Raw genomic sequence first — 27126 nt, 5'->3', positions numbered from 1 at the left:
TGACAGTACATGAATTTATTAATACTTTGGATGTTAACTAAAAGACATGTCTTGGAAGAATTTAAAGATAAAAGGATTTAGAGAACATGTTTAAGGCACATGTCAAGTGACAATAGTGGACATGAGTGTCCAGTTGAAAACTGTATGCCTGTGCATTCATCAGCAGTTTATAAAATGATCTATGCTCAGAAAATATTGAAGATATCTGATATTAGAAAAGAGCAGTAATCGAAAATATTATATGCAGATGTTTTTCCTCAATATTTTCGTAGGCTTTACATTATCTCAGTAATGTTTTCATAGTTTTTTTCTGCTTTAGGTAAAAACCACAAATTATGATAGACTTCTAGGATCACTTGGTTTGTCCTAATTCAGTTTTAATTGTTTGTGATGTTACTGTTTTCAAAAATAGCAGAATTTGTAGTATCTGTTTTTCACATAGTTTATGTTTCATTGGTTATTATCTCACAGTTAACTTTCAAAGCCTTATTTTGAAAGCTTATCTAGCCCTAACTTATTTTCTTTCCCTTTCAAGTAAAGCAGCACCAGCTACATGGTGTAGGAACTGAAGGAAGGAAAGAAAATGAACCGTGGAAGCAAGGGAAGAGTTAAATAGACAGTGTTTTTAGCAGTGATTTGCTATCACAACTTTCTTTTTGCCGGTCTTAAAATTTCCCTTGCAGTATATTCCTTTGATGAAATATATACTTGAAGAACTGAAAGCAGTTCTATATTGTTAAATCATAAGATGCTTACAGGGGTGTGGCAGGAGATAAGGCTGGAGAAGATCCAGAAAATTGAGGGCCTTCTATGTCCTGCTGAGGGCTTTTAATCCTGAATCTACTGAGAACCTTTGCAGGACCTAAAGCAGGGAAATGACAAAAGTACCTTTTGGAAATATCAGTCTAGCAACAATTTGGAGGGTGAATTGGAGTGAGCTGTGACAGAAGTAAGAAGATCCCTTAGGAGGCATCAGCATAATTAAATGTGAGGAACAATGAAATCTGAACTAGCACAATGACAGTGCTATCGAAGAGAAAGGGATAGGTTGGAAAGAGACTTAAGAGGTAGAAACTGTAGGACATAGTCTGTATTTGGTTATGGAGAATGAATGAGAGAGCAGAGACTGGAATGACTCCCAGTTCCCCTCCTTGGGTGGTTGGATGGAAGGTGGAGAAAGGCCCTGCAGGGAGAGGAACCTAGTCAAAGGAATAGTTTTATCTAGAACACGTATGTGAGGGATTTTAGACATCCAAATAGAATGAGAATAGCAGAAAACATAGAGAGCAAGCCTAGAAAGAAGCCCATGAAAATTATTGAACAGCCAGAGTAGGAGGAGGCATACCAGAATGAAAAGCCAGTAGAGGGATGAATTTCAAAAGAGAACAATGCTAAGTGCTGCCAAGACTCAAAATGAGGCCAGACTGTAGGGAACAGAAGTGAACAAAATAAATAAGCACACAGTTAATACAGGTTACTTATAAAATGTATAGCTGGGATGGGAAGGAGCAAGGTATCAGAGGAGCAAACATGGGCTCAAAGGAAGAAGGGGTTTGTATTTTTAATGGGAAAATTTTGAACATACAGAAGAAACTGACTTAGAAAAGAGATTGAAGACACCTGAAGAAAGGGAGGGGTGATTTATCGAGCTTAGACTGCTAAAAATGCAGGACCCAAAGGAGTAGAGTATCAGGCAGTTGGGACTAGATTAGGAGCACACTCTCCCTCTGAAACTGTAGTGCTTCCTTATAATGGTGTGGAAAAATATCTAGAAATATCGAGACCAGCTGGACTTAATTTCTCAGTTTAAATTAAATATTTGTATTGTAAAGGATTTTTTTAAAATCGACTTTATTTATTTATTTAAATTGGCCGCAGCTTGTGGAATCTTAGTTCCCCCGACAAGGGATCGAACATGCGCCCTTGGCAGTGAAAGCATAGAGTCTTAACCACTGGACCTCCAAGGAATTCGCTAAGGGATTGGTTTTGATTTGGGAAAACTGTATACAGTTTTCTGAAATCTTGCATCCACATTAAAGCAACACCGAATTTAGTTATTTTTAAAATTAAAAGCAAGCTACAACCTTCATAGAAATATACTGCAAGTGCTTTACATTTAAGGAAATATTTATCAGAATACCAATGTAATGGAAGCATATGGAATAATATAGATATTTCTAAAGTAGTTTTAAAAATGCCATTTTAGATTTCACTTTTTTTTTTTTTTTTTTTTTTTGAGGTACGTGGGCCTCTCACTGTTGTGGCCTCTCCCGTTGCGGAGCACAGGCTCCGGACGCGCAGGCCCAGCGGCCATGGCTCAGGCCCAGCCGCTCTGCGGCATGTGGGATCTTCCCGGACCGGGGCATGAACCCGTGTCCCCTGCATCGGCAGGCGGACTCTCAACCACTGTGCCACCAGGAAGCCCCAGATTTCACATATTTTTTTTTAAGAGCAGATATAATAGGCAGATGTATAGTAGCTTAAATATTGAAGTAAAGTTTATACGTGTGGCAGAGAAAGTCCAAATTTTATTTATTTAATTAGGAAAGGTCAATTCTCAAATATAATTTGAGAAAAGAAATTTTTAAAAATCACTTGCGTTTTCTTCCTCCTTAGGGGAAAGCAGCCTTAGGCATCTTGGGAATTTTATTTTAAAACATTTTTATTTTAATTGTTTTATTTTGATATTTATACACGAATGACAAAAAAATCATGAGGTTTCTTAATATATATATAATAAATCCAGGTTGTTATATGTTTAATAACCTTATAAAATAGTATATTTACCTAAGAAGAAATTTTGTTTGTTTTTCTTAGTCTCCTAGTGTCCCTATTTTTAGTTTTTAAGTGTGCTTGCACAAAAATTGGCATAATAATTTATCCATAACTAAATAATTTTCATTCACAGTCAGGTATTGTGAAAAAACCAATGTGATTTGGATACTTCTTCCCTGAAAGTATAAGCTATATCTTTGTTCTGATTACTAAAATCTGATTTGCTAAAAGCTGCCTTGCACAGAGAATATCAGTACCTGTCACAGCTAGACAGACCTCTGTCCTGACAGTGCTTCTGGGCTGAGTAAGTAGAGAGCTGATGGAGATGGGTACTGCTCATGGGGACCTTCCAGACCCAGCTTAGACCTTTAGGATTTTTACTAGCCTGGATGTGAAAAACTGAGGGAGGGATATGGGCTTAGAGGCTAGAACTGCATAGAAGGATTGGGTTAGTGGAAGAAGAGAAGAATTATGAGTTGAAGCTCATTTGTAAACGTTTGTAAAATATTCTTTTAATGTTTATGGATTATATTAAATGGAAGAGTTCACATTTCTTAAGACCTAAACCCTCTATATCCAGATACTTTTAAATATATAACTTGTAGATGTATGTATAGAACCATTTTTATAAATTAAATGCTTAGAAACCCTAAACAATCTACAATAAGACTATATTTCTGTAAAACATAGGTCTTAAAAAATCTTACACACTGTGAAAGGTAAAACTCTTAAGTTATCGTTTCAGAAAAAAAATACTCTTGTTATCTTTTTGGGAGAGAATAAAAGAAAGGAATTATAATAGATTGAACTCAGGCCAGTGTGTCTTGCCTTAAGTGTTATCTCCAAATTATCTGTATATCAGTTTGGGCAAGGCCCATGACTTTTGTGGGCCTCATTTCCCAATTTGTAACGTAAGAGTTTTGGATTACATGATATCTAAGGTTCCTTCTGAGAGTCTATTACTTTTATAGATATTATTTCTACTGTGCTTATTATTGATAGTTATAGCAGGCAGAGTGCCGGGGACCAGCCCCAGCTGGACAGGTTTTACCCAAAGGGGAGACGGAGTCGGCGTGGACAGAGCACAAGACACCTCAAAGGATGCAAGGATCTGACAAATTTATTTTCTTGATTCTGTAGTACTTATACTATAAAGTAATCTCATTTTCAATCTTAATAAGCTTATTCCCATACCAAAAAAATCCCTTACATGAGCCATAGAAGAAAAGTAATTTACATTAGCAAATTACATCAGCAGGTTTCAAAATTAGATGTTCTTGTACCTGTATGTTCTATTCAATCAGCCAGTTATTCAAAGCACAAACTCAAGCACATTATTCTTTTAACAACTCTCAAGGGAGGGCGTTGTACCTTTGATCACCAAGTTCCTTTGTAAAATACTTACAAAATATAATCTGTGCTTTATATCTATTTCTATACAAAAAACAATTAAACTTATTAAAGGTTGCCAAATAGCCTACTCTATCTAATTTGCTATACCCCATTATAGCATAAAACTTTCCCACCACCATACCCAAGTGTTTTTTAACATATCTCTAGCTCCCCCGGAGGGCCATAACTCGTCTTCTAAAGTAAGCTTTTACCACACAAATGTTCCTATATATTTCCCTGAACCCAATGCCCTAGCCTGGGAATGGGGATTTCAGGTGTAGTCTTTAAGGGAGCCGGGGTGATCACAATCTTTTTTAGTTTTACCCTAATTCAGGGTCTTTTCCTAAACCCTCCACCAAAATTATAAATAATATATCCCAATACTAATAGCAATCCCATAAAAATCACCTTAAGCAAGAGTAGAGGAGAACAAGGGAACCACACAGAGGAGAGCTTTGCTTCTCCTTATTTGTACCTGACAGTACCAGCTTTGCTTGGCACTATGGGTCTCGTCCGTGCTGAGACTCAAAGGCACTTCCTATATGGCTCCCGGCATCTCCCCCTTTTTTATTTTTTAAAAAGGCAGTATGCAATTCCACTTTGGTTTTATATACACTCTGGAGGGCAGCTTGAATTAATCGGATGATGACTGGAAAAGAAATAAGGAGCAAAATTATAACCACTCCGGCAGCCCCATAATTTATTAAAATATGCATAAAGGAATTACCCTTAAAATAGCTTTGTAAGTTTTGTAAAAAATCTGCAGCAGCCTTAGAGGGATTTATATCATATTGAGAGGCTGCAATATCATGAATTTGTTTATGTAAATGTTCCAAATCAATTCCTAAATCACTAGAATTCCATACATTCAAAATGTGCATTTGAATTTTTTCCCAGGAGTATTCAGAATGATTTACTTTTAAGGGAGTAACACATATCCAAGAATATTTTTTATGGCATGTTAAAGATAAGCGAATTTTTAAAGCAGTAAGTTCTTGTCCAATATGTAAAACTGCTTCTTCAAGGGCATCAACTTTAGCTTCTAACTTTCTATCTATTGCTTCCTGAGTTGCTAAAGCCAAGGATATATTTTTTGATAAATCATTAGCATATTGTGCTGTTTGTATTTCTTTTACTAAAGCATATGTTGCAACAGAAAAAGAACTCAGTATTCCTATCAAGGCAGAAATTCCCAAAATCAAAGTAGCCACAAATCTTTTTGGTCGCATGAGCTCTCCAACCTGTCTTACAATTTCTGCCCCTATATCTGTATACCAAGATTCATTAAGCGCTACTGGCAGCATAATATAAGCTGGTCTTTTTAACACTATTATGGTTGACACATTCATTTCAGGAACAATGCATGTGGTCAGTATACATTGCTGGCAGGTAATATAAAACCTCATATTATTTTGTACAATTTGCAATTTTTCACTATCATTAGAAAGCAATAAGGAATACGGAGAAGACACACAGGTTTGAACATAGTACTGTTCCACATGGGTAGTAGCTCTAACTAACGTTATTTTATGAGTGGTTAAGGGCAATCTCCATAACTGAGATTGATAATAAGTTTTATTTTCATGAACAAAGGTATAAATAGGAGCCACCCATCCATGACTATTCCATCTGTTCACCTTCAATGGACGGGGAATATAGGAATCATTCCATGGGTATAGCAAGCCTTTACCTAAATATGTTCTATAATCTCCCTCAGGAAAATTAATACTCCAATCTGAAATATAATATTTGGTCCCAGGAATGGTTATTTTATTCTCTTTATTGTACATACAATATATCCATGAAGGATATCCAGTTTTAATATCTATCCAAACCCATTTATCTGTAGCTTCCCCTGCAGCCTCATCACAATCATCATATCTAGGAGGATGAACATTTTTAGCTGGATGTTTATTAACATAAACTTGATTTTGTCCTACAACTTTCCCTAACAATGACCATAGATATCTTGTGGTCTTATCTTTTCCTACTGGTTTTTTAGGGGAGTCTGTCAAGAATCCTGCATCAACTACTGACAAACACCCATTCTTTGTATGACTATTTTCTATTAACCCTGAACCAAGAAAAAAACATATTGGAGGAAAGTCGGTCTGACCTGTAAATGAGTAGTTAAAATTAATTACAAATTGTTTATAGCCTTGTACTCCTCGAATGCCATCGGTCAATTCAGGAAATGAGGAGGTTACTGGAATAATGGAATCTGTCCAAGTACATGCATGTAGAATAGGAGGATCTGGAAAGTAAGCCCAATACGTACCGTTGGCACTTACCTGAACTGAAAGCAAGCTAAGCATAGCCACAAAAAGATTAGCAGTTGTCAAAGGCAATCCTTGAGCATTCACAGCATTTTCAGCATTCAGGCAAAGCCTTTTTAAGTTCTTTTAAAAGTTTTAGAGGCAAGGGATCCCAATATACAACATCATCATCATCAAAACCATCCTCAAAAATGACTGGAAAGCAGGCTGCAAAAGCATAATCATCATCATCACCATTTATTCTCCTATATCTTTTATATTCGCCTTAACCTTTATTAAAAGGTGGTGGAGGTGGTGGGCCCCTATGTAAAGTTGAATGTCCTGACCTTTTTAAAGGGGAAAGTAAAGAACTTAAAGGTGCTGGTGGGGCGGTCGGCAGACGACCCAAAGGGCACATATCCTGTAAATTAGGCCTCTTTTTCTTAGTTTCTTGTAATGAAAAAGCACCATGGGGTTCATATTTCCTTCTTTCATAGTCATATGCAGCAGCATCTATATCATCCTGATCTGTAGGAGGCAATTCATCGTCAAAAGGAGGGTTTTTTAACAAATTAGACTTAGCATTATTAGGTGACTCATTTTCCTCCTCTGAGTCATTGTCATTAAGGTTACAGTCTTTTAAGGCTGCAGCCAAAACCTCAATTTCTTTAGATGTTTTTGGGGAAGGTAACGAAGTACATTCATCTATTACTTCTGCAGGAGATTTATATGGGTTCTTTTGACCTTCAGGCAAGGGAGCAATGCTCTCTCTAATAAGGTTCCATAAAGTAAAAGTATCTACCGGAACCTTCTCAGGTCCAAAATGACTGTAATATACTTGCAAAGTTTGCCCCACCTTTTGCCAGGTATCTATATTAACAGTTCCCTGTTCTGGAAACCATGGGCATTGTTCCTGTACAAACTGAAAAAATTGAGTTAGTTGCTTATTAGTTAACTTTAATTCCTCTTCCATTTATCATATGTTTAACTATATCAATAAATAAGAGCCTCTCTTTGGACTCAGCGTGTCCCATCTTGACACCGCCTTACTCACCTTCCTAACCAGTATTCTTGACTGGGGGTCTGCAGCACCCTACGGTGAGACTCCTATCCGTCTGAGAAAGAAAAAAAATAAAATAAAATAATACTTACCCCTTCAGGTCCCTGTTCGGGCGCCACTTGCCGGGGACCAGCCCCAGCTGGACAGGTTTTACCCAAAGGGGAGACGGAGTCGGCGTGGACAGAGCACAAGACACCTCAAAGGATGCAAGGATCTGACAAATTTATTTTCTTGATTCTGTAGTACTTATACTATAAAGTAATCTCATTTTCAATCTTAATAAGCTTATTCCCATACCAAAAAAATCCCTTACATGAGCCATAGAAGAAAAGTAATTTACATTAGCAAATTACATCAGCAGGTTTCAAAATTAGATGTTCTTGTACCTGTATGTTCTATTCAATCAGCCAGTTATTCAAAGCACAAACTCAAGCACATTATTCTTTTAACAACTCTCAAGGGAGGGCGTTGTACCTTTGATCACCAAGTTCCTTTGTAAAATACTTACAAAATATAATCTGTGCTTTATATCTATTTCTATACAAAAAACAATTAAACTTATTAAAGGTTGCCAAATAGCCTACTCTATCTAATTTGCTATACCCCATTATAGCATAAAACTTTCCCACCACCATACCCAAGTGTTTTTTAACATATCTCTAGCTCCCCCGGAGGGCCATAACTCGTCTTCTAAAGTAAGCTTTTACCACACAAATGTTCCTATATATTTCCCTGAACCCAATGCCCTAGCCTGGGAATGGGGATTTCAGGTGTAGTCTTTAAGGGAGCCGGGGTGATCACAATCTTTTTTAGTTTTACCCTAATTCAGGGTCTTTTCCTAAACCCTCCACCAAAATTATAAATAATATATCCCAATACTAATAGCAATCCCATAAAAATCACCTTAAGCAAGAGTAGAGGAGAACAAGGGAACCACACAGAGGAGAGCTTTGCTTCTCCTTATTTGTACCTGACAGTACCAGCTTTGCTTGGCACTATGGGTCTCGTCCGTGCTGAGACTCAAAGGCACTTCCTATATGGCTCCCGGCAGCAGAGTATCTTCACTTTATGACATTTTTCAATTCATGCATCTAGGGTTTCACATTTACATTAGCTAAAAAGCCTGCCACCAACATTTATTCCTATGTAAGTAAATAACTTCTGGCTTTTTCTTTTCTGTAGTTAATTGAAAAAAGTTAATAGGCTGTGTATTTACTAGTAGTGTGACAAATCCAGTTCATCTTCATATCCAAATAACCTCTAAAGAACAAGTATTCAAAGACCTTCTACTTCCAAGTAATTAAAAACTGTTGTCTGTTATATTGGATTGGCCAAAAAGTTTGTTCGAGTTTTTCCGTAAGATGTTATAGAAGACCCCGAATGAACATTTTGGCCAACCCAATATGTAATCCACTTTTCTGTGGATTAAGAATTAGGAAATTTCCTATATATAAAATAGATAAACAATAAGGTCCTACTGTATAGCACAGGAAACTATATTCAATATCCTATAATAAACCATAATGGAAAATAATATGAAAAAGAATATATGTTATATAACTTATCTATTTATAAAGTACGTTATATAACATATACATACTATATATACATATTATGTTATTTTATATATACATATTATATTTTATTAACTGAATCACTTTGCTACACACCAGAAACTAACACAACATTGTAAATCAACTATACTTCAATAAAAAATAAAAGAATTAGGAAGCTTCCTACTAAATTCCTGTATAGGATCTGCCTATCTTTAAATGTTTAAGATTTATCGCATGAATTATTAAATACCAGAGATTTTCCTTTTAGTTTCTAGTTTACCTGTTTTGTTTTGTTTTTTTCCTCAGCAATGATTCATTCATTTGGACTCTGCCCATTTAAATTTTATCAAATTATTATAGATAATATCCTAAAACAACTACAGCATTTGTATTAATGTAAAACCTAGATTGTAGTTTGAACTCTCAGATCATCAGGTAAAATCATGGACCTCTTTCTGTCTCATTAGCATTCCTCAGTTCTTAATTTTGATTATGTAGTTTTTATTTGAAGCCTGTTCTATACTGCTACTCTATTTCTGTCACCATTGAATTGGATGTTTTAACTATTTTTACGGCTAATAAACTAATCCAATATAGTAGAGAGTTATAATGCTGATGGGAAATTAAGGGAAGAGAAAGGAAAAATGATAAGATTCTTAGACTAGAAACAGGAAACAGGATAAGGAAATGGCCAATTTGATTTTTGCTGTGGCCATATCAAAAGAAGTCATACTTTCACTTTCCCTCTTGCCCCTTCCACATCCATGTGGTGATTTTACTGAAATAGCAGAGGTAGGAGCAGGATGAGGTGTGGAGAAGTGAAGGGTATAAGATGATTAGCGGTTTTTCAAGCACATAGGTAGATGACTGTCCACTGGGGCTTCTGGGAAGCATTTCTATCCACAGGGAAGTCTGGATAGGTTCTGGCACTGAGGGGACCTATGTCACAGACAGTGTGATTATTTGGCAAGTAGTATCCACCATTCCTAGGTAATTAAGAATTGACTGCATTTTTAGTTCCAGTGTTTCCAGCTGCCTATTTATAAGTCATTTATTCAGTGTATTACAGTTTTAAATTTTAAACTTTTATACTGTTTTGATTTGGGTAAGAAGTATACCTGTATGCATAAGGATAGTAATTGTACTGTATAAATTGTTTCATTGAATCTTTAGATGTCTTTATAAGGAGAATGCTACATTTTAAATCTATTTTTGCTACCTTGTTTTAGTAGGGCTCTTTAGCAAAAGCTCTGAGTAAAGTTATTTTGAAATGTTTGTTTCCTTATGCATAGATTCGATGTTACAGAGTCCCAGATCATAATTATAATATGCCAGCTTCTCACAGGAACCCTGGGTCCTTGGTTCTGGAACTTCACGGTAACTGCTAGAATATTCATGCTGTCCAGTGAACAATGGCGTGAACTCAATAAAGACAGCACCTTTGTCATGCACAGAGTAATTTAAAAACAAAAATTCAAAAGTTTTCTTGTGGTATTTCACAGACAAACAGGTTATTAGAAAACAAATAATTTTAAGATATAGGGCAATAAAAATCCACCCTATTAAACAAAATTTTTTGAAATATAATATTTCTGGTGATTTGATGCTAAAAACAATTCTCTCTCCCATTTACCTACTGTACCTTGTAACATTTTTGCTCTGAAATATTTTTGAAACAAATACCTTTCCACCATTAAACAGAACTTTTTGGTATTTACATTTTTAACAAAATAAAGCAAGCAGAGTTTTCCTTAGATAGGTAAGTTGAGAGGACTCTTTATAGTAATGTAGGAAAAATTCTGTTTATTCTCTTAATATTCTTTAAGAAACCTGGTACTAGTTTTTCTGCTTCTATTAAATGATCTTGGTTTTAAAAAAATAAAAAATTTAATGTTAGAAGCTATTCTCACTTCTATTTGTTTTGTTTACTGTTTTCCTCTCTCAGTTGTGCTTTAAAAACTAAGTATTCTTAGCTTTTCATGTTACTGTAGTTATTCTTTGAATACCCTCCTTTTTCTGTTTTGTTTTGGTAAATACCTATTTCCTTAATTAATGCTAAGAGAGGAAGTAATAATATCTTTTTTCTTTCATATTAGAATTGTAATTTTGGCCTTATGACTTTTGAAAGTTTAAAAAGATTTATTAAGAAATGGTTTCCCAGTGGAATTTTCCAGAATCCTTCACACTTTAGTATGATAAGGTTTATTTACAAGAAAAATAGATTTTTTAAAAAATTTTGCAGTTTAGGGAGTATTGGGGAACTGTTCATATTACAGATCATTCTATCAATACAAGGCAGCATTAGGTTTTGTGCATTGAGTCCCCATACCCAAACATGCTTCAATAATATGATAGAAATAGTGAGTCTCTGATAGCAGTTCTTTCTGAAAGGTATCTTGTAGCATTATAAATCCAGTTATTTAATGGTAGTAATGATGGCTTTGGGGACAAATCAATAGTGAGGGATATCCTACATCATGTTTTCAAATAAACTTGGAATATGGAATATACTAAAAAGTACTATAGGCATGTTTTAGGAGCAAAACTAAAGCCATTTTCAATTGAATTTACAATGTATTGGCATAATTATTTGTGGGATTCCCACCTAGAGTAGAATAATATGCATAGCTCAGGATGTGTCATTCTTTAGCACTCCTTTACACTTAACCTGTTTCTGGTACTTTCTCCAAAGACCTGAAGCTTTATGCTCACTGCAGTTGTCTAGATTTATAATTTTTGATAGCTCATTTATTAATATTAATTAAACTTACAAAAGTTTTTTTTCCACCAATGTTCTTAATGAAATTAATAGTCAGGATACTATTAATTACCTTCACCTTGTCTGTCTATGATAACAAAGTACCCTCTGTTTATAGAACCCTTCCTATTAAAATGTTTCTAGAACTAAAGCATTTTAACATCTTGAAAAATGTTTTGGAAATACATTTTTTCTTCAGATATATTGTCTTCACTTTTATCAGTTGCTAACTTGCAGAGATTTTCCTTTGCTTTTAATGTGTGTTGCTTTAACTGATTTGGTCATTGAAATGAAATTGTCAGATGTACTTTCCTTTTTCTTTACAAAGTCAGAGGAAAATATAAGCTTCAGAAAGAGTTGTTCTTTGTAATTTGTCTCCAAATTATTTTAATTTATTAGCATCTAAACTGCCTGTGGTATTCTGCCATTTTAGGGAAAACTGTGTTAGAATGCAAGAACCTTCATCCTGAAACACACAGACATCTTAGTGATAAAAAGTTAAAAACGTATGACAAATGTTTGTCCCAGTTGATCAGCAGACTAAAAATTAGAAGTTTTAGCACTGTGTAGGAACAACACTAATTCCTTTCAAGGCTCTGCCACTTATCATTTCTGTAACCTTTGAAAAGTCACTTACCCTATCTGACCAAATTTCCTCATCTATAAAATGGTGGTAATATTTCCTACCTCCTAGGATAGTTGTAAAGATTAAAAGAGTAAAACATGTTATGTGCTGACTACAGTGCTTGTCATAGTGTTTATTATCATTATTGTTATATTTTAAGACCTGTGTTAGTAATTCCCAATAATTTCCAGATTTCTTTCAAAATTGATTGTGCTATTTTGAGAGGAAGAATATGTCCATGATCCCTTTATTTAACTCTGAGATTACTACTAAATGAGGTGAGAGGACTGTCTTCTAATTTCTCTGTTGCCAAAGGTGATAAGGATAGGCTGCCCCCTTAAATTTGAGACCTAAACTTTAGTTCCTCTTAGAGGACTTGTTCTATTCTAGCTTTTGCCTGTTTTTCTCTTATTCAAAGTCACTGGGTGGGTTGTTGTTTTATTTTAGTCTTCTCAGATAGTCTAAAGATCTGTATAGTCACTCATGTGGTAGATAATACTGTTTTAAATAATTCAGCTTATCTCAAAAATAGATGCTTAGACTTTCTCTATATATAACACTTGACTTTAAAATACTCATAGTTGTCACTCAGCTGTATAGTTAATGTTAGTAACATTAAGCTTGTCATGCGCAGTTTGCCCCTTATGAAGGGTAGAAAGTAAAATATTGGAAGGCAGTATGTTGAATTTCTAGGTCAATCTTCATTCCGGTCTACTAGTACTTCACCCACCCTGGTAAAATATATAATGGGTACCATATTCTGCTTACGTATAAGTTCCCTAGGACATCAGATCCATTTACAAATAATTGCAAATCTGTAGTTAACAGCAATCTAATCCTTGACTAGGACTCCAGCCCCCTTCAATGACTTCCTAAGCAAAATGCTTCTTTTAAAATAGTAGCTAACAAGTCAAATTGTACAAATCAGAATTTCTATGACATTGTGAATCTAGCCCTAGTGCGTATTCTCTATTAAAACCAAGCTGGTAGCCAACCCAGTTACAACGAAATTATATTTATTATGTATAGTTTAATTTAAAAAATTATGTTTCCAAATTAACTGCAAGTATATCTTTGAAATGCATATGCCATATGTAGATGAAAACTAGATTAAATTGTCTTATTTCTGATATTAAAAATGCTAGGAAATGACGATTAACATGCTTATCAACGCTCACAGAATGGCAGTTAAATCCCTTCACATTCCTCAGTTAATGCTGAGTCTTGTTGGAATTCAAACCAAATGCATTTGTTAGGAATCTCTCTGAACACTAAGAAATAAAAATGAGACATTCAAAATAGAAATTTTCTTTATAGTTAGCTAACTTAGATGGTTTGGAGTTGTTGCACCCCTTAATCACTTTTAAAAGCTGTACTTCTCATGAAATAGCTGTCCTGATCAGGGAACTTTTTAAGCTGTCTTTCTCTGGTGATGAAGCCTCCCTAGGATCCGCACTCCAACTAGAAAGCTTCTATTTCTTTTTAGTTAAACAAGTTGAAGTTAAAATTACTCATATTTATTTAGGACGCCTTGATATCTTTACCTCTTATTTAGTTGACCATTAGGATGTTGTAAGGAGTGATGGGCCCAAGGGATTTGTTATGAGTGTTGAAGGTTATTTTCACTGTGGACTGCCACACTTACAGCTCCCCTGTCAGAAAGATGGGAGAGCTCAATCTCCACAACTGGTTTGCTTTTCTCCACCTTTCTTCTGTGACAACCATTAGAATGGGTTGTTTGTTGCTGGCTTGTTGTAGTAATTTAAGTGTGTTCTGACCAGAGTACTCATGGATTATCCACAGCAGTTGGGGAAGTTCTTTTTGTCCTTTGACAAAACCTATACTAAAATAAAGTAGAAATAAGAAATTATTTAAGCAATACAAGTCAAGATATTTAAATACTTTCATGGTTATAGAAAATTATGTTTATTATTGTCTAATTTCCCCCCTCTGAAACTTTTAGGCTGTGAAAATCTAATGCTATAGTTAAAAGATTGGTTTTCCCATGTCTTTTTTAAAAAGTCACTCTGGTGTTTTAGGTGGTTTTCTACCACATAGCCCTTGTCCCTTGAAGGGCTTATTTTTGGTGTAGTTGTGGAGGTTGTTTTTTTTGTTTGTTTTTGTTTTAGAGAAGTAGTTCCAACACTTGGAAATATTATCACCCATGTTATTATTTTGGAAATAACAAGTGACTACAGAAATGCCAAATTCCTGCCTTATATAATATTCTCTAGATAATTATGTCTTTCCTGCATAGCCAAAAAGCGTAAAATGAGCCCCCTCCTAATATGTGTTACAGTAAATTCAACCCATATTGAGAGACTTCTTAGTGGAAGGGTAGAAAAATGGACTGTCAGGTAACCACTTCTCTTCTAAACAGAATCATTAACTCTTGTTCACTGTTAATCATTTCTGCCACCTGTCCCACTTAGCTTGCTTAGTTTCTCTCTTTCGGGATGGCCTCGCACTGCGCGTTTTTTCATTGACAGTCAAGATTAGAGCCACACATCTAGAAGTGGTGATAGGCAATTTTCATGATTCAGAGCAAGAGGGCTTTATCCTAGAGTACAGAGTATTCCGCTAAATCAGATAATCACACAGGAAAAAATGTTCTTAACTAACTACCAACTGGTAAGTAAGTTTTCCCTGACTCTCCCTCCTAACATTAAGGCATTGTTGATCTAAATTCAGTGATAATATCTGAACGGTTTACAGAATTCTGTCTTCCAAAATTTCCAAACAGGCTAATCCATAAAAATTTCCCAGGAATCCCAGTTTGGGCTTTGTAAAGATCTTTCATGTTTCCTAATCTCTTTTACTTACATTCATCCAAGGTACAAAGATTAATTGCATGAGGTTCCCTCCATTTTTATTTTGTAATTCTATACTTCTGGCCCTTCCCCTCCCAAAAGGCTACTTCACATATCCAGCAAAATGTTGTAAGATGTCTACCCTCCTCCACCCAAGACAGAGTCGATCATCTTTGACACCTGCTTAGTCTCCTGAGTCTGCTACTGAGTGTAATTCCCCTTATTGGCAACATCACTCACCAGGTCAGCTCTACAGATTCTTTTGAGCCTAATTCAGTCCATTTTTTTTTCAATAAATGTGTATATCAAGATAACTACATCACTATATGTTTGCAGCTTAATATGCTTCTATTTAAAAAACATTCTTGAGCAATCAAAGATAATTTTTTTTAGTTGTGAGAGATTGGTCTCAATCTGGTTATTTATTATGAGCATAAAACTTACATGTCTTAAGCTCACATGATAGATTGTCTGCTTGAAGTATCAATTTTAGAAATGGGGGCTCTATTCTGCTCTGGGATTTGAACCCCCTTGCTGTTGTTGCTATCAGTTTTCTTAGACTGACTTTTTTTTTAAGTTTACCTTCTTAATAGATAAATTATTCACTTTGTTTAAAAACTAACATTATAAAAAAGGTGTGCAGTGAATAGTCTCCTTCTCATCCTCATCTCCAGCTGTCCAGTTCCCACACTGTCCTCTCCAATAGGTACCCACTGTGCTTAGTTTGTAATGTATCTTTCCAGAAATTTGTTATGTAATTATCGGCAAAAATTAAAATGTAATATTATTTTTCTTCTTTTTTTATGCAAAAAGTTCATATACACATTCTGCAGCATTTTTCTTCACCCAATATAACTTTGATATTTTTCCATGTCACCACTAGAGAGCTACCCCACTCTTTTTTTAAAAGCTACCCAATAGTTCACTGTATGGAAGTACCATAATTTCTATAACTACTCCCTCATTGAGAGATATTTTTAAAGTTTTGCAACTATTAATAATGTTGTAATAAATAACCTTGTACAGACATTTTGTGCAAGCATATCTGTAGGGTAAATCAGTAAAAAAATTAAAAGGCATTTGGATCCAGTAATCTGAGAATGACAATCTCAAGATTATAAAAAGTGCTAGTTTACAGAGGGAAAGGAACACCAGTTTTTGCTTTGCTCCTCAGTCTTCAGAATATGCCCATATTCTTTTTTCAGACTTTCAGGCTTCTAATTTCTACTGCCCTGTTTTTGTACCAGGTTTGTCTCTTCTTGACTATAAGATCATTTTCAGCAACCTCAAAGCTAATTCTTGGCTGCTTTCAGTATCTTCTTTCTAGACGTCTTAGAGTAGTTGACCTAATAAGCATAAGAATTTGATTGAGAATTGGGTGAATTTTTTTTTTCACACTCACATCATGGAAGGCATTAAATGAATATATCTAAAGGGCAGTAAGTTTTGCCAAGGTATCAGAGATTTATGTTACTTTAGTAAAAGCTCGCCATTTCTTCCATTTGATACTACAAAGCACTTATTTGAAGATCTCATATTATATAGCAGTACAATGCAATCCTCTGCTTGACATTCAAAATTTAATACACACACACTTTTTTCTTTTCTTTTCTTTTCTTTTTTTTTTTTTTTTTTTTTGGTGAGAAAGGTTAAGCTGTAGTTTCAGCCCAACTTCAATGAGTCAGAAATTTTCTTTAGAAAGGAGGGGTTTTTATTGCTCTGTGAAATTCATCAAATGAAATTAAAACGCTCTGGATTTTATTTGATTTTGCTCATAACAAATTTTTGACACCTCCTTCTCCCCTTTCCTCAATATTTGAGATTTTTTTCTATTGTGCATGATAGAGGAATGCTGCTAAGCTTGCAAGTAATTAACCTGAAATTGTTTTGAGTAATTCTGCTTTTTTGGATTTTTTGTACCTAATCAGAATTGATGTGACTGAAGTGCAAATCTTCATAATAATCATGCATTTGCTGGCAGTGATTGGAGGACCACCTTTTTGGCAATCTATGGTAACTCTGCACATTGTGTATCCCATATAATGCATGTTGTCTTTTGCTTGTGTTTTTCTAATATAGTATAATCCAGTTAAAGGATGATATGTAAAATTATTTTATTCTTTCTGAAAACAAAAAGTCACAGCAATGATAGGACACAAACTTCTCTTTAGGGCATAGTGAATTTTACTACCTGGCGTTATGTTGTACAGTAGGTCCATTTCAGGGTTATTTTTGAAGGCTATCAGAATTATTATTTGTCGTCCTATTTTACAGCTGAGGAAACAGCAGGTAGTGTATCAAGTTAACCAATGACAAGATTAAACCAAATATTTTATTCTCTTTCTGAGCTACATGAGTCTACTAATTTCTCCGTTATATGCTTAAAGCTGAGTAACAAATCTTGGTAGTAAATTAACTCTGGCCCAAGAACAGAGTAAGTGCTTATTGAAATCAGTGCCTTAGGATTGTTTTCACAAGCCAGGACCTTGATTTTCAACTTGACTTGAAATACAGTCACCCCTACAAACACAAGTTCTTTTCCACAAACTTCTGAAAGAGCGAATATAATATATATAATACGGGGGCCAAGAACACAGTCTCAGGAACCAGACTGCCTGAGTTTGATCCTGGCTCCACTGCCTACTGTATGAACTTGATCTGTTATTCAACTCTTGTGACTTAGTTTTCTTCTCTGTAAAATGAAGACAATAATAGTACCTGTCTTATAAGGTTATTTTGTGTATTAAATGAGTATGTGTAAAGCACTCCGACCAGTGCCTATCAAATAATGAGCCCTCAATAGAAGTTGTTGCTGCTCTTACAGTTGGCATGTTTGCTACTCCTAAACAAACACAGTTCATAAAAATCAGATTAATTTTAAAGTATAAGGGAAATTTACTGAGCAAGATTTTTCCCTTACCTAACTCACTTTATGATGGTAAATTAGATACTTAAGGAAGTGTAATTAACATGCTTCCCTAAGTATCTATTACCAGAAATTGTTTAATGCCTTTTGTTGGGAGGATAGTGTTGTGAGGAGGGAGAAGATGAAGGAATAAAGAAAATCCATAGTCAACCAGGAAAATTCTGAAACTGTTCATTCATGTACATAATATCATTCAAAATCACATCTTTTTTTACACATTAGTCTCAAAAGTCAATACTGTCTCTAGTGACATCTGAGGTCTATAGATACATACACACTGTATACATATAGATCTATATCTATAGATCTTGGATTTCACTAGAATGTTATTACTTTTGCTCTTGTGTAGGTTAAATAGTTAGCAGTTATAAATAGCTATAAAACTATTAAATAGTTAATAGTTTTAAACAATTTGGTTGTAGAAGAAAGAAAGAAAAGATTTTCTTTTCCTGAAACTAGGTAATAAAGCCTAAAGCCTACCTCCCACTTAACTTTTTTAAAATTTCTTCACTATATTGATTATTATTTTCATAGGCTTTGTGTTTTATACCAAGATCTCTCCCCCTCCAAAATTATTTTGCATATCTTACACACATATAAATTACCTTTAATGTTTCAGCATATCAGTAACAAAAAAAATGGGATTTCTGGCTTAATCATCCAAAATCAAGTCAGTATCAGGTATATATCCCTAATTATCTGTATCAGCATGGAGGTACAGAAAGCATTGTTTTCAGTGCAGTTATGTATTCATGCAGGCTATACACATATCCATAATTTTTAGGTGGTGCCTGGTAGCAAATTTGCTTCAGGTAAACTTGTCACCTTTCTTTATTAGAATTTATATACACAATCTATACATGTATATAACATGTAATTTTTTTTTCTCTTAAAAGGATCAAATATTTTATCCTATCTTTATTGGCAATTAAGATAATATAATCATTCTTTTTTATTATGTTTTAAAAAAGTAATCTGAGGAACTCTCAGATCCAAGACTGAAATGGAGGTTGCAGTAGGGAAAGAGATTCACGGGCCACTGTCTTATTATTAGCATCGTTGGTTCTACTGTTACCATCATTAAAATAAAAGGAAAGGACTGGACTTCTCTGGTGATATTCGGAGGCTTAGAGAAATACTCTGGGTTCTTTGAGCAGATTTCAGTAGAGATTCCCATAATTGACTTCAAACCACTGTATTTCTTTTTTTCTTTATCCTTGGCCCTATGGGCTCATTGCTGAATATGCTGTTTTGAATTGCATTGTGTTAGTTCAGGAAGGACTACTACATGCAGTGCTCTGATTTATTTGTGTGCCAAAATGGAGAGAAGATATTTAGGGCCTAGCTGTGAAATTTTTATCTCTTTTGAGGTTGAGGCCATGAAATGGAAATTGCCTTCCAAATCCTCATTAGAAGACTTTTACTGATACTTAAGAAAGCAACTTTATAGTAAAAACAAAAACAGTGCAAATGTCTTCTTAAAGCTGATTTTAGAAAATCAGCTGTTTTGCAAAGGTAAGTGATTTCTATCTACTGCTTACTGATTACCCATTTCTTGCCTTTTTTTTTAATTCAAAGAGTTTTGTTTTTTGTTTTTTGTTTTTTGTTTTTGCGGTACGCGGGCCTCTCACTGTTGTGGCCTCTCCAGTTGCGGAGCACAGGCTCCGGATGCGCAGGCTCAGCAGCCATGGCTCACGGGCCCAGCCGCTCCGCGGCATGCGGGATCTTCCCGGACCGGGGCACGAACCCGTGTCCCCCGCATCGGCAGGCGGACTCTCAACCACTGTACCACCAGGGAAGCCCAGAGATTTTTTTTTTACCAAAGGTTGTAGTTAGTTTTTGTTGGTTTTGGTTGGTTGGGTTTTTTGTGTGTGCATGGTTTGTGTTTTGGTTCCCCCGCCCTTTTTTACGGAAAGAAATTATTTTCATGCACAAAAGTTAGTATATGGTTTACACATTGCAAAAAACAAGACTTTTTTTGTGTATTGCTTCCCTAAAAGAATATATCCTTTTGGGATGTCTTGGAACTATCTTCTATCATATATATAACTCTTTAAAAAAAGAATGTCATCACTTTGGAAGGGACCCATAAAATCCCCTCACAGTTACTTTCACTGACATTTGATTCTTTTAAAAGTAGTAGCTGAGGACTTCCCTGATGGCGCAGTGGTTAAGAATCCACCTGCCAATGCAGGGGACACAGGTTTGATCCCTGGTCCGGGAAGATCCCACATGCCACAGAGCAACTAAGCCCGTGCGCCGTAACTACTGAGCTTGTGCTCTAGAGCCCGCAAGCCACAACTACTGAGCCCGTGTGCTGCAGCTACTGAAGCCCACGTGTTCTAGGGCCCATGTGCTGCAACTACTGAAGCCAGCGTGCCTAGAGCTTATGCTCCACAACAAGAGAAGCCACCGCAATGAGAAGCCCACGCACCACAACAAAGTAGCCCCCGCTCGCCACAACTAGAGAAAGACCATGTGCAGCAACAAAGACCCAATGCAGCCAAAGATAAAAATTAAAAAAAAAAAAAGTAGTAGTAGATTAAATGTGTAATAAACCAGGAGACACCTTCTGGAATCCAGTTAAGGCAAATGGTGGGTGTTACTACAGGTGAAGTTTCAGAATTCATTAGGTAGAACTGAAGACGTGCTATATAGTGTAGTTTATTTCTATCTCATTCTTAAACTAAAAGACTTAAGTAGTGGCTTTATACTTAACTAAATCAGACATTATAAACAGGCATTCCCACATTCTTTGGAAGGAAGTATCTAATCTCAAAATGATACTTTCTGTTTCTGCTGAAATTTACAAAGCCTGTAAGAATATTTTATTATGCTCATAAGAAAACTTGTCTAACAGCTTAGTAACTGATACTCTGCATTAATCCAAACGATTAAACCAAAATCTGTGTCCATTTAATCTGGTACACCTGAGAATTTAAGATTTTTTTTAATCTCTGAAAAATGAACTACATTAAACTGATATTATTTGGCTACATAATTTTATGGCATGAATCCAGAGGATTTTACCCTAGCTGTAGAGCAGACACCATGACCCAAGGGAGTTCTTATTCTTCCCAGTCTCAAAGACCATTGACATTCTGGGTAGGCCTGAGATAAAAGTGTTTTTAGTACAGCTTTCTGGCTGTTTCTATAGAGTGGATGCACTTTGATCACCCTGGATATGTTCCAGGAGGCTGAGGACAGAAAGAAAGATTGGGAAGGACAATGTGTCCACCCTCCTTGATCTTGAGTGTGAGGTGAAAATGGCAATAATTTTAATACTTTTTAAAAGTGATTGATCAGTGCTGATTTTTAAGTGATCACCTGGTGAGACTTGGGGTTCCTCTGACTTCCGCTTTCCCTTCATGTTGCCTCATTTTGTTGTAGCTAACTTCCTTTTTTCTTCTTAACGTGACGGCAAGGTGTGTCACGTATTTTGAAATACGGTAGTATTTCAAAAAAAGACATTCTACGTAGAGAGAGAAAGGGAGAACATCTTAATCTATTTGATAAGTTTATACTGAGCACCTACAATATCCAGGGTTCTAAAAATCAATTCAAACATAAACCTACATTCAGGAGCTTATGTTTTGGTGTATGTAGCTATCATATATGACAGAAGTGAAGAGGGCCCTAAGAATGTTTATGATTCTTTGCCCCTACGTCTATAGCTTGCTTACTTGGTTTGTGGTCCAAGCCATTTACTAATTTGCCTGGCTTTCGTAATGTTGCTGTTTATCCTTTGTTCTTTCAGAGAGCAAAAATTTCCATGATCCTAAAGCATTTTCACCAAATTTTAAACACATTTGTGATGCAATGCAGTTCAATTGTGGCACAGATTACTGCTACACTAGAGTTGGCACTTGTTTAGTGCCCTGGCCTTAATACAGGCATGCCCCTGTAATGGATTAATGCTTCACTTCTTTTGAAATCTAAGTGAGTGTAGTATTTCCTCCTTTGCCAGACAGGTCCTTTGTCTTTGGAGGGAAAAGGAAACTAGACAGAATATTGAATTTCAGCCAGGTGCATCAGACTTAGATTGTAATATCCTTAGTTTTCTGAACTGGAGCAAAAAAGTCTCTTGGAGTTCAAAGCAACCATGGTGTTGATTTTCTCCTTTATTGAAAACAAGCTCTGAGTTTGGACTGTAGGGTTTGGAGATCAGTTAGAGAAGGAAGGAGACAATTTAAGATGCTCCGTGAAGTTCTGGGCTTAATTTTTAAGTTGACCTATTTCATTTTAGAAAATTAAACACTGCCACAGTACAACTTGAAATTTGAATTGTTGATTTCCCTGTTTTTTTAGACTGCAGTTTTGCAAGAGGTCGTAGAGTTGTGTAAATAAACTGAGTTCTTGAGAGTTTTAAAGAAATAGAGTAGCTAAACATTAAATTTTATATCTATCAATTTTACCAGGGTTTTATACATACAAAAAATAAGAAGTGTCACATTCTTATTTGATTTTAAAAGTGTAAGCAGATGGCATCCCTAAAAAGTGTAGACAGCCCTGATTAAAATGTCTTCATTGTAAGAACTCATTGCCTATTAAACTACTGTGGGCTTTTGGAATCTTATTCCTAGGGTCATTTGTTTCACTTAATAGAATCTATCATTTTACTATTCCTTTCTTTTCAGTCCATATTGGACAAAATTGGAGACTTCAGAAAAGCTAAAAAGAGATGTGCAGAAAGAAAGAAAATCTTAAATGATTTTTAGGATTTAGTATTATACAAGTGTATTTAATTTTAAATGAGGTATATTGTGTTCACAAGGTTAGATACATGATCTCAAAGCATTCAGCCCCCCTTACTTTAGGTAAATCAATTCATATTTTCATATACTGTAAAAATTTATTATTTACTTCTTCTGAAAAGTAAACATATGTTAAAGTTTCGGATTCACAATTATAGAGCTGTACCTGCTTGGGTGTGCTTCACATATTTTTCGTCCTGTCCCTGAGTTTGCTCTGCTCCAATCAGAATCTCTTGACATCAACATGGGAGCTGTTTTTACTCTTATGTGAAGCTACAATTTGAGATTACAGAAGCTCCTTGAATATGAATGCCTTCTTAGTTGCTTTCTACTTTTACTAGCTGGCTGTATTCTAACAGTTTGGAATTGGGAATTCTCTAGTTTGCAGATTTTTTAAATCTAGTTGCAAATATTTCTAGTCCTTTATGCTCCATGCTTTCTCTCATAACAATTAGTAACGAATTACAGATTTAGCAGTAGAGTTCAAAAAATGCACAAAGATAAAGGAAAAGTACACTTCTTTTATTAAAAGGCCAGAAGATAGCCTGGTTCATTATTGCCAGATTTCTGGGATGCATTAGGTGAACCTTATTTAGCTATGACACGAGCTAATAAAGTTGGATCAGTTATTTTTTTTTAAGTTGGTATCAGAAGTCAGATTAATTTTTATATAGTCTCTCATTTCTTGAGACTTTATATTGTTTATAATGGAAAGGTTAGGGAAACTTCCATCAATTTAAGTATTTACTAAACTAGAAGGAATGGAGAATATATCAGAATATGAATCAAATGTTTGCTTTGTTTTCTTATTTTGATTTATATATATATATTAATTGTTTTCTCTCTCTACCCATTAAAGATTCCAGTGCTGAATATTCAAATGAAAATTTTTCCTGCGCTTTGTACTGTAGCAGGGACCATATTTTCCTGTACAAATTACTTCCGTGTAATCTTCACAGGTGGTGTTGGAAAAAATGGATCAACGATAGCAGTAAGTATTTCTTAAGATTTCCAGTGATTGTGCTAGGACTTAGTTTTGTAGTCACTTTGTTTTTCATTTGAATTGTTATTTGAATTAATTAAAATCATTGTTAATTGAGAGTTTCCACTTAGTCTTAAAAAAACCCCTGAAACTTCTCAGTTTTATTTACACATGTATACATTTATATGCTTTTATTTGCATATTTTTTGTGCATGCAGACACACACTTTTATACACACACACATATATATATATATATTTTTTTTTTTTAAGTGCGATCTGCTTTGTAAAATGTCTGCCCTCTTAGGTAAAATCCTCAGTTTGTGCCTAACTAATCCATGCTGCTGCTTTTCCTTAGCTGTTCTGGTATTCAGTTATAAAAGCTGCTGGCTCTCAGACACCGTGAGGTTCTTAGAAGTTCAAGTTGATCTGTCTTCCATCAAGCAAATCGGTATAGAATACCACTAACTCCTCACTTCTCTTTACTCTGTACAGGGAACAAGTGTCCTTTCTCCTTTTCTCCATATTGGATCAGTAATTACATTAGCTGCAATGATCTACAAGAAATCAGCAGTTCAGCTTTTTGAAAAGCATCCCTGTCTTTATATATTGACATTTGGTTTTGTATCTGCCAAAATCACCAATAAGCTTGTGGTAAGCACCAGAGTTTTTGTCTGTTTTCTTTTTAACTTTCATCTTATTTTGGTTTTATGGCCATAGTTTTCATTTCATAATTTCCTAAGCAGTTCTAGAGTTTGCTGTCCTCTAATCAAAATCTCTTGATGTCAATATGGGAGCCATTTTTACTCTTACATGAAGCTACAATTTGAGATTACCAGAAGCTCCTTAAACCTCTACAACTCTTCTTTCTATCCACATTCTTCATTCTCATTCTTTATTCTCATTCTGTACACTCAAGGCTCCTTGTGAAAAGCATATTTAGGGGGACTTAGTTGGCATGGTATATACCTTTGGTGTATAGCTCTCACACCCACTTTTTGTTGTTGTTTTAGTTTTGAAAGTTCAACAGATATTGCTAAAGAATTCTTGAAACTTGATATTTGATCACAATACTGATTTACTGTGTAGCTCACAATTGCTTTAATATGGAAATGCCTGCCTACATCACCGATTCTTTTTATTCATAGGTGGCACACATGACTAAAAGTGAAATGCATTTGCATGACACAGCATTCATAGGTCCAGCACTTTTGTTTCTGGACCAGTATTTTAACAGCTTTATTGATGAATATATTGTACTTTGGATAGCCCTGGTAAGTTTTGTACTGTGTTCTATTTCATGATTTGAAGGGTACTTGTTTTCTGTTTCAGTGGGCCAGTCCTGAGAGACAGATCGTATAATTGTAATGATTTAGAATACTAGAAAACCACATTTATGGGACTTCGTGGGAGTTCCTCATGGCTTCATCTTTGAGTCATTTTTTGTATTATTCTTATTAGTCCTGCCTACATCCTGGCTCATAAATTCCATATTTCTAACTGTAAAGCAGGAGTTGGCAGACTACAGCTTGTGGGCCAATGGCCAGTTTTTGTAAATAGTTTTATTGGAACACAGTCATGGCCATTCATTTATGTATTGTCTGTGGCTGCTTTCATGCTACAGTGGCAGAGTTGAGCAGTTGTGACAAAGAGAGTATGGTCCACAAAGCCTAAAATATTCACTAAGTTTGTTGCTCCTTGATGTAAAGGAAGAATCTTTGAGGAAATTGAGTTATTAAATTTTATGGAATTGAAGGTAAATTTCAAAATAAAAGAAGAAAGAAGCCTCTCCTCTTGGCTTTCAGGAATCTTAGGGATGGCCTAAGCAGATTCCTGAGAATCTAATAGTATCTTTTTTTTTTTTTTTAGGTCTTCTCTTTCTTTGATTTGATTCGCTACTGTGTCAGTGTTTGCAATCAGATTGCGTCTCACCTGCACATACATGTCTTCAGAATCAAGGTCTCTACAGCTCATTCTAATCATCATTAATGATGTAATTGATGTTATAGGAAACTCATGTTTTCTGCCCGAAAGAATCTGAACATATTAAGGAGAATGGGGTGGTTAAGAACAAATATAATTTATAGTAACCAACGTTATATATAACTTTTATTCTTTGTTATTGGTAACACTCCTTAACTATCCCTGTGTGAGAATGGGAGTTTCAAGTTCCATCCCGTAAATTGTACATGTTGTCAAACAGGGTTGGCCCAAGAAAGCATGCAAGAAAAAAATGCCATGTGTTTGTAATTATCCTGGATTCATAGTAAAATTGTCATGGGGAGCAGATCCCCAGTGGTGGAGATTTCTAATGTAGAATATTTGCAGGCCAAAAGATGGTTGCTTTATAATTTTAACAAATCATCATCTTTTAGTGACGTCCTTGTTTAGTATCTTCTCAAGCTTTCTTTACTGAGGAGCTCAGCTTGTGGCACAGATATATCTTGTGAGGTGGAACCTAGTGATAAAGATCTTGAATTTGGATTGAAAGGTTTCCTATCTTTACATTATTGAGGAAGTCATTTTTTTTATTGCTCAAGAAATGGTATCTCATGGGCTTGGGAAATCCTGTTAGCATGCATAATAATGTGGTAACTTTGTCGATCCATTTATTTTTTTAAATAAATATATGATCTGAAAGCCAGTCTTCTCAGTTTTATTCAGTGGAAAGATAAACTAAGTTTTAATGTCGTTTTTAAAATTTTTAAGCAAAATTTATTTCTGTTCTTTAATAAATGAGGAAATTCAGTCAGCTACATCATCATTATGTGTCCTGTGACCTTTCTATTTTGTATAAAACTGTTTAACTTAAAACACAGGAGTGCTGGGCCTCCCTGGTGGTGCAGTGGTTGAGAGTCTGCCTGCCGATGCAGGAGACAACGGGTTCGTGCCCCGGTCCTGGAGGGTCCCGCATGCCACGGAGCGGCTGGGCCCGTGAGCCATGGCCTCTGAGCCTGCGCATCCGGAGCCTGTGCTCTGCAACGGGAGAGGCCACAACAGTGAGAGGCCCACGTACCGCAAAGAAAAACAAAACAAAACAAAACACAGGAGTGCTATGTTCATTTTCTCTCTTGGTAGATTTTTTTGGTTGTGGTTGTGTCACCCTTGAGATTATAAATCTTTTTTTCCCTTTGAGAAAACAGAATCATAATCTTAAAAGTCCAGGGGGGTTTAATAGTCACCTGGTCTAGGAACCTCAAACCCTTCCCCCAGATTTTTAATGAGAGAGGCTTG

The 27126-nt window shown here is 35.4% G+C and overlaps 1 protein-coding gene across 4 annotated transcripts in view; it reads left to right on the top strand.

Moving 5' to 3' along the window:
* CEPT1 (choline/ethanolamine phosphotransferase 1) overlaps positions 1-26653 on the top strand; it is a 40798-nt gene extending 14145 nt beyond the window's left edge. For 3 of the 4 annotated variants that reach the window (XM_060139369.1, XM_060139367.1, XM_060139370.1), the window contains exons 5-9: positions 17160-17244; positions 23771-23902; positions 24388-24546; positions 25041-25166; positions 25762-26653. In XM_060139369.1, coding sequence (XP_059995352.1) covers positions 17160-17244; positions 23771-23902; positions 24388-24546; positions 25041-25166; positions 25762-25881 — 622 coding nt within the window. In that variant the 3' untranslated portion in view covers positions 25882-26653. Of the gene's footprint in view, positions 1-10330; positions 10416-17159; positions 17245-23770; positions 23903-24387; positions 24547-25040; positions 25167-25761 lie in introns of all 4 variants that reach the window. The other variant, XM_060139368.1, reaches the window with a different exon arrangement.
* Positions 26654-27126: the final 473 nt, after the last annotated feature.

Source organism: Lagenorhynchus albirostris, chromosome 2 (assembly GCF_949774975.1).
Source record: "Lagenorhynchus albirostris chromosome 2, mLagAlb1.1, whole genome shotgun sequence".
In the NCBI taxonomy this organism is placed as follows: domain Eukaryota; kingdom Metazoa; phylum Chordata; class Mammalia; order Artiodactyla; family Delphinidae; genus Lagenorhynchus; species Lagenorhynchus albirostris.
Note: the sequence above shows the minus strand (reverse complement) of the source record. Positions and strands in the feature narration are given on the sequence as shown.